Source organism: Atta colombica, unplaced genomic scaffold, assembly GCF_001594045.1.
Source record: "Atta colombica isolate Treedump-2 unplaced genomic scaffold, Acol1.0 scaffold92, whole genome shotgun sequence".
Classification (NCBI taxonomy): Eukaryota; Metazoa; Arthropoda; class Insecta; order Hymenoptera; family Formicidae; genus Atta; species Atta colombica.
Genome location: NW_017259586.1, coordinates 294859 through 303677, shown reverse-complemented (window position 1 = coordinate 303677; position 8819 = coordinate 294859). Strand labels below are relative to the sequence as shown.

At 27.4% G+C, this 8819-nt stretch overlaps 2 protein-coding genes across 2 annotated transcripts in view; both read right to left on the bottom strand.

Moving 5' to 3' along the window:
• Positions 1-3403, bottom strand: part of LOC108693538 (putative gustatory receptor 28b) — an 8182-nt gene extending 4779 nt beyond the window's left edge. The window contains exon 1 of the mRNA XM_018202540.1: positions 3272-3403. Within this exon, the coding sequence (XP_018058029.1) occupies positions 3272-3403 (132 nt within the window). The remainder of the gene's footprint in view (positions 1-3271) is intronic.
• A 1749-nt stretch (positions 3404-5152) lies between these two features.
• On the bottom strand, positions 5153-7301 carry LOC108693537 (putative gustatory receptor 28b). The gene is made up of 4 exons (XM_018202539.1): positions 6885-7301; positions 6646-6732; positions 6457-6526; positions 5153-5157 (listed from the first exon to the last, which is right to left on the bottom strand). The coding sequence occupies exons 1-4, from the start codon at positions 7299-7301 to the stop codon at positions 5153-5155; spliced, it is 579 nt and encodes a 192-aa protein (XP_018058028.1).
• Between the last annotated feature and the right edge of the window lie 1518 nt (positions 7302-8819).

Genomic DNA, 8819 nt, shown 5'->3' with positions numbered 1-8819 from the left:
AATATTAACAAATAATATTATTTTTAAAAAATAATATTATTTAAAGAATCTTTTGTATTGTATCACTTTATACTTTAACGTTTTCATTAATTTCTTTTATATATTTTCATATAAGAGATGTTTAGAAAATGAGATCGCATGAGATATTTAAAACATTTTTTTCATAAAAGTTTATTACGATTTATGCCATTCATACAGATAAGAAAATTATTTTAAATATTTATTTGTAGCTTAATATTGTTGGAAACATGCCGAACATACACACAGAAAAAATTTCCATATTAATACATTTATATATAAGATTTTAAAAGCTCTTTCTTTTTTTATTAATATATTTTCTATTATACAACGAAATTATTTATGTAGCGTTGATTACAGATTTCCATCGCAAGAATGTGATGTTGTGATCAGAAATTGTATTAAAATTAACATATATGTCGTGATACCACCCACCATCTAAAAAACAATAATTTAAAATATAAATAGTACATCTTTTAATAGTTAGCAACAAATTCACTTACTGTTGCGACAAGCGTCGCGTCCACAGTGAGTCCTTTTGTCGAAAATGTATTTTTACAATGCAGTATTTGCAAAGAAAAGAGTTGCAACTGCAACGTCAAATCGTAAAGAATTAAATACGAGAACGAAAAAAATAGTATTAGTAAACATAATTTTAGTAAATTTAATAGTTAAAAAATGTTAATAAACACTTATATATTCAAGAAAAATTACCTTATTTTTTATTTGCTTATCTCTTGTGCTATTATGTACGTCGTAAATGATAGTACTGATCTTTTGGATTTCATTCTTGCCAGTCTCACAAGCCCAGACAATAAACATTACTTTTATAATATAATACATCATGGATGTTAAGAACACATCAAGAAAATACTCGTCAAAAGTAATGAGTACTTCACCTTGCCAGCGCACCAAATAAAAATATAATTCAACGGTAATTTCAATGAAGGACAAGATTACAATAGCAAGAAGTTGCAAGCTGAAGATTCTGTTTAGCATTTGTACTGTTTTGGTTAATATCAAATATTGTTTCATCAAAGATTTGAGTTCTTCCAAGAAAAATTGATTTTTCGACATGTGGCAAATTAAGTTGGAAATAGGTAATTTTTCATTGTTTATCGTAAGTGTATGCTTGTGAATTAAATCGTCGTTGATTTTCTTGAAGCAGGCCTTTAATACGCAAATACAATTCACATGCAACTGATTCATCTGAAACTCCAACAGAACTAAATACATTATAATTGCTATCATTAGGGCAGTCCAATAATTCTTTTCAAATATTTGAACTTTATTGAAATACATATATTCTTGCACGACTAGTATGATGACACCGAAGATGTCCTTGATATGGATCCATCTAGATAATTTCTTATATGATTCCGTAGATAGTTTTAAAGAGATATTCAAAATAGTCTGTAGCAAGTGCATTCGTGGTTTGCTCAAAATGTACGTGACAATCGCTATAAAACCATTGAGTGTAAGGAAACAGAAATTTTCAAAGGTCCTAGTTATGTTTCCGGAGGAAAACATTTCAGAAATAGTAATCCTATGAATGAATAGCAAATAAAAAACGCAGAAAATGCAGATAATCACGGTTGACATGATGTAGCATGGTTTTGAAATTTCGAAGGTCGACGCATTAATCTTATATGGAAATATTCCGAGAATTTTACTTATGATAAAGTTGGGATACATCAAAGATTGAAAATCCGTAGCATGAAACAGCCATTGCCATTTTTTCCTCATTTTGTCTTTGGCGCGTGTTTGGATTTTCGAATTGAACATAATTAGCAAATATTTTTGGAAGAGGAATAATTTATATTGTAATTCTAAGTGTTATTAATTAGTACACTGAATGAATACACTGAACTATTAGAATTAATAGAGCTTTCTATTGAAATGTAACATTTAAATTCTTCTCTTTATAACAAATGCATTAAGTGAGATGGGACTCTTCATTTTATATACACTCAATGAATTTCAATTTAAACTGCCAGCATATACTGTGTTTAATAGAGAAACAAGTCTGAAGAAACTGTTTGTTAGTAATAAAGTAACCATGGCGTTTTTCGATCGAAACTTTTCACTCTTGAGATAACTATATAAAAGACTTACGTGAAATTGTTTAATATGACTCATAAATTTTATTGGATAAAACAGAATAATACATCTTAAATGACAATATAGCCTATTATAAAATAAAACAAAACAATTATCTTAGATAATTAATTTATGTCACCTGGTATGTTGTATAGATTCACAGACAAATCACATGTCATGACAGGTAACAAATTTTATAAAAACGAGAAAATAGGAAATTTTTGATGAAAGGATATTAAAATTGTTGCAGCAAATGATAAGAATGACCGAAACGATTAGAACATAATTTTACGTAAACAGTATATTTTGAGTTACTAACACTGACTTTCTGCTTGGATTCTTGTCCATTAATTATTTTATTTTAATTATTAAATTATTAAATTGGATATATGTTGAGAAACATTGATATTGATGTGAAAAGAATAAGGAAAACAAATAAAATGTTAATAAATTAATGAGAATAACAAATTAAATTAGAATAAATATTATTATATATCTCTATTAAAATTAATTAATATATTTTATATGAAAAAATTTACATATTTGTTGTAATCCATAAATTACATGTTACTGTAAGACAATTCCTCTTTATATTTCAACAAAACTCAAAAGATACACTAGCAATTTATATTTAATTCATTCTCAGTATTAATATAGATATAGTAGAGCGATTTATTAAAATATATGCACACGTGTATACATGAATCTATGTAAATATAAAAAATCTTTTTTAATGTATCTCATTTTATATAACTGAATTGTTTGCAATACTAATTTCAATTTTTTCATCACAAGAATGTCCCGCGATTAAAAATTGTATCAAAACTAACATGTATGTCGTGATGCCACCCACCATCTGAAAAACAATAATTTAACATATAAATAATATTTTTTATTAATTAAAACAGTAAATTGATTACGTACTGCTGTAAGAAACGTCGCGTCCATAGCGAGACCTTTTGTCAAAAATGTATTTTTGCAATGCAATATTTGCAAAGAAAAAAATTGCAACTGCAACGACAAGTCACAAATACAAGTCAATTAAATACGAGAACGAAAAAGATGGTATTAATAAACATAATTTTAGCAGATTTAATAGTAAACACACAGAAAATTATGTCTATAGATACTATACTATATTCAAAAAAATTACCTCGCTTTTGATTTGCTTATCTCTTGTGCTATTAAGTACGTCATAAATGGTAGTGCCGATTTCTCGGACTTGATTTTTGCCGGTTTCGCAGACCCATACAATTAGCATTACTTTCATAACATAAAGCACCATGGTTAATAAAAATGCATCAAGAAAACGCTGATCAAAAGTAATGATTACCTCACCTTGCCAGTGCACTATGTAATCATATAGTTCACGAATAATTTGAATAAAGGTCACGGTTACAGTTGCAAGAAGTTGCAAGCTGAAGATTATATTTAGCAGTTGCACAATTTCGTTAATCATTAGATGCTGTTTCATCAAAATTTTGAGTTCTATTGCAAAAATTTGGTTTCTCTGTGTTGAGCAAATTAAACTCGTAGAGTTCATCAAGACAGATAATTTCATGCCGTTTGCCATGAATCTTTGCATGTAATTCAGATCGTCATTGATTTTTTTAAAACAGGCTTTTAATATACAAACACAATTAATGTACAACATATTCATATGAAACTCCAGTTGAAACAAATATATTATAAATGCTTTGATTATGCATCTAATAATCCAATTATTTGTTTCAAATAATCGCATTTTAAAGATATACACGTATGCATGCACACTTAACAAGATGGCAATCAAGACATCCTTGATATGGATCAATCTGGATAACTTCTGATAGGTTTCTGACGATAAAAGTTTTGAAGAGATTTCCCAAATTTTCTGCAGTAAGCGCATTCGTGGATTACATAAGATGTGCGTGATTATTATTATCAAATTATTGCACGTAAAGAAGCAGACAGCCTCAAAGTTTCTAACTGTGCTTTCAAAAGTAATTATTTTAGAAATAATAATACCGTGATTGACCAGCAGACATAAAACGAAGGAAACGCAGGTAATTACAATCGACAAGATATAGCGTAATTTCGAAATCTCGAAATTCGAAGCATTGATCTTGTATGGAAATATTCCAAGAATACCACAGTAAAAGAAACAAGGATACATTAAAGATTGAAAATCCGTGGCGTGAAATAGCTTCCACCTTTTTTTCATTTTGCTTTTGAATTTTCGAACTGAACAGAGTTAGTAAAAATTGTTAAGAAAGTAACAGTTTGTATTACATCTATATCTTAAATATTAGTCAATACGTTAAATTCACTCACTGAATTATTAGAATGAACTTTTTGATTAAATGTAATATTTAGATTCGCTCTCTGTCTCTTTCTCTCTCTCTCTCTCTCTCTCTCTCTCTCTCTCTCTCTCTCTCTTTCTCTATCTATCTATCTATCTATCTATCTATCTATTTGACTCTCTGCAATGCCTGTATTAACTATGTGAATTTTTTATTTTATACACTCGATGAGTTTTAACTTAAAACTGTCAGCAAATGCTACGTATAAGGAGGCAAAATTGAAAAAAACCTTTGTTAGTAAGGATGTAACCATGGTATTCTTCGATCGTCATTTCTAACTCTTGCGATGTTTGTATGAAAAATATATACCAATTATTAAGAAAAATATTACTATGTTCTCACAATCTAAAAGTTTAAGGCGCTCGCACGCGCGGAATGCAAAAGATCCAGGTTCGACTCATGACCGAGGTATTTTTCGCAATAAGAATTAATTGTTGACAGATACTAATATATCACTAATATATCATTCATTATTAAAATCATTTTAAAATGGAATAAGCAAATTGTTAAATTGCTAATCAATTTATTTTTTATATACCGCTATTAAATTGAATAGAGTTGATGCATAGTTGATATAATATAATTAATACTGGTATATAGTTGATAATAAAAGAGTATTTCGGTTTTTAGTTCCTAATTTATGTAATACCGATACTACCAGTATTTTTCATATTGTTTGAAATCTCTGGTATTTAACCTGTATCAAAAAATTATTAATTTAAATTTATTAAATGCATGCGAATCAAGATTCATAATAATCTTTTTTGATCAAAGCAACATCGCGCATTTCTAAATTCGAGGCAAGTAGAGTTAAGACATAATAATCATAATTAACTTCAATCAATCCGTGTAGTATAAATTTTGAATTTTTGTAAAATGAATGACCATGAATTGTGTAAAATTGTCTGCAAAGTTTTTCAACTTACGTTGTTATTATCTTGCTATTATACTATATTCATTTATTATCTTTCTGTCATTACAATTAAATGATTTTTGCTATATTCAAGCAAGATTATAAATGCTAATACATTCTAACAAGTACTATTTTTTGTTGATTTATATTTACTTAATTTAAAGAAGCGGATGCGATCATTTTTGTCCCTCATTGCTAAATTCATATCAGCTTCATAATTCCCTAGAAGAATATGATTCTGAACCTCGTCTCTTATGAAACATTACATTTTGAACTTGAATGATTTATAAGGAATTTAACAATTGATATGGAGATATATTTTCTCCTTAATTTTGTTTGAATTTGTGGAGGATGCCAAAATGACATTTATCACAACCTTTCTTTTAAGTAACAAGACATGTCTCAGGGATGATTTAGTTTTGAAATAAATAATAACATTTTTCTGTCGCCATTTATTATCCTTGCAACGTATTGTATAATTGTATTGATTATATACAATCAACTTTAGCATATACAAAGAAGAAGTGCACATAGATCAAATAATTTTTAAATTATTATATCCGTTAATAATGATTATAATGACAATTAATTTTATTTTCCATATTTTATATTAGGTGTAGTAAAAAGAAATCCATTATTTTTACATGAAATTGAATGGAAAAATATTGGATTTCTTTTTACTACACCTAATATAATATTTGTATACAGGATTTTGCATAGTGCCATAATTGCTACAGTAGATTGAAAACATTTTCGATAATGAAATTCTTTACAAGTTTGTCGCAATTCGTAGATTTTAATGCAGAATTTCTTTTATATGTTAGCATAAATACAATGACGCACACTGAAGTGATTTATTTTCAACTTAATATAATATTAATATAAGCATAGATTTTATTTATTTTATTTTTATTATTTTATTTTTATTTCTACGCATATTTATACTATATATACGCATATATTCATATACGAATAATTAAATATATATACATATATATGTATACATACACAAGTATAAAACACTATCTATCTTTTTTTATTATATATCTTATTTTATAACCGAATTATTTGTAATATTCACACCATCGCAAGAATGTGATGTGATCAAAAATTGTATCAAAATTAATATATACGACATGATGCCACCCATCATCTGCAATAAAATATGTATTATGAATGTATATATGAATATATGAACATACATTTAAATACATACAATGTATATATGAACAATATATATTTTTTAATTAAAGTAAATAATTGATTACTTACTGTTACAAGAAGCGTTGCATCTACAGTGAGACCTTTTGTTGAAAATATATTTTTGCAATGTAGTATTTGTAAAGAAAATAGCTGCAACTATAATATTAGATGTCAATGTAATTAAATACAAAAAGAAAAATGTGGAATTGAAAAATATATAATCATATCTTAATAAATTTAACGTTTTAAAAAATTACTTTAAGATTTTTAGAAAAAAAAAATATATATATACATTAAATTTTTATTACCTCGTTCTTAATTTGGGCGTTGCTGGTGCTATTCAGTACATCATGAATGATTGTGTTGATTTCTTGAGCCTGATTCTTGCCAGTCTCACAGGCCCATATAATTAGGATTATTTTTAGAATATAAAATATCATCGATAATAAAACATCAAGAAAGTGCATATCAAAAGTAAAGTGTATTCCATTTTGCCAACGCACTGTATGATAATAAACTTCAAAAACGATTCCACAAAAGGTCATGATTATAGTAGCATGAAGTTGCAGACTGAAGATTAAATTCAACTTTTGCACTGTGTCACTAATCATTAGATGCTGCTTTTGCAGAATTTTGAGTTGTATTAAAAAAAGTTGATTTCTCTGTATGTGATAGATCAGCCTCGGTACACATGGTTTTACTACGAGTTTTTGTAAATGTGCCATATTTTCGTTAAGTCTCTTAAAACATGCTTTTAACACACATACACAATTTATATATAACATATTTATCTCAAATTCCAGCACAGTTAAATATCCAATGAACACTACAATGAGGACATCCTTATAATTTAGTTTAAACATGTGATTTCTAAAAGAATAAATGCTTATTTGCATGATTGACAATATAATACCAAAGATATCCTTGATATGAATTAATTTGGATAATTTTTGATAACATTCTGGAGGTAATGTCGAAGATATTTTCAAAATAGTCTGTAATAGGCGCATTCGCGGACCGCTTAAGATGTGTGTGATGAACATTATGAAACCATTGCACACGTAGTAACAGACAAATTTAAGAGTTTTAGTTGTATCGAATAAATTAGCTTTAAAAATATCACGAATAATTAGTAGATCACAAATGCCGCAAGCGCAGATAATGATGGTCAACAGGATAAAGTACCGTTTTGAAATCTCAAAAGTCGAAGCATTGATCTTGTACGGAAATATTCCGAGAATACGGCAAAAAGTGAAACAGGGATACATTAAAGATTGAAAGTCCGTGGCGTGGAACAGCCAACATCGGTTCCACATTATGTTTCCTTGATATATCTTTGAATTGTCGAATTGAACGATTAGCACAAATTCTTGGGAAAATAACAATCTATTATAGTTTGCAGTCAAATGTTATTCATCAGTATACTTCAGAATTAATATAGATGAGGTTGTGAAAGTTTTTATTTTAAATGTAATTTTCAAATTATCAATTTATTCGTAATAGATGTGTAAATTGATCCACGTGTTATCTAGACTCGATGAGTTTCAATTAAAAACTGCAAATGTGCTGCGTACAGCAAAGATATGAAACCATTTGTTAGTAGTGAAGTAACCATAGCGTTCTTCGATCGGTGTTACAGAAATGTAAAGAAAATATTCCCCAATCCTATTTATTATAAATATCAAGAAAAAAGAATTAACGTTTCGAGATCACAGATCCTTCTTTAGCAATAATTAAACATACAATAATTTTAAAATAAACAGTAATTTAAAATCAAAATATATAATATTCATATGAATCAATAACTCTTGAAAGTATTATAATAACACACAACGATGAATTAGGATATAGAGAATGAGATATATTTCAGAGATTATTCGTTACTTTTTAGGTAAATAATAAATTGTTCAATCGTCGTTTATCACCTTTAAGATATAACGTTATATAATTATATGTAATTGTTTCAGTACGTAATATATCAATCTTTGTATACATGCACAATGCAGAAAGTACACAATATTTGCGTAAATAATATTTAAATTACTAGATCCATTAATCATAATTACAATTAATTTTATTTTCCACCTTGTATACAATACATATATTATAGATAATTATAACGTATAATTTTAAAGTACATTTTTGGCTATAATTTAGTGAGTTAGTATTGTTAGCTCTTTATATCTTTTAGTACAATCTTTACTTATTTTACGCTTATTGTACAGTTAAACATAATTATAAAT

Excerpts from the sequence above, each read along its gene's own strand:
- LOC108693537 (XM_018202539.1), bottom strand. The coding sequence starts at position 7,301 with ATGGCACATTTACAAAAACTCGTAGTAAAACCATGTGTACCGAGGCTG. Across the intron at positions 6,733-6,884 it reads ACGCCCAAATTAAGAACGAG|TTGCAGCTATTTTCTTTACA; the intron begins GTAATAAAAATT and ends CTAATATTATAG. Across the intron at positions 6,527-6,645 it reads ATGCAACGCTTCTTGTAACA|ATGATGGGTGGCATCATGTC; the intron begins GTAAGTAATCAA and ends ATTTTATTGCAG.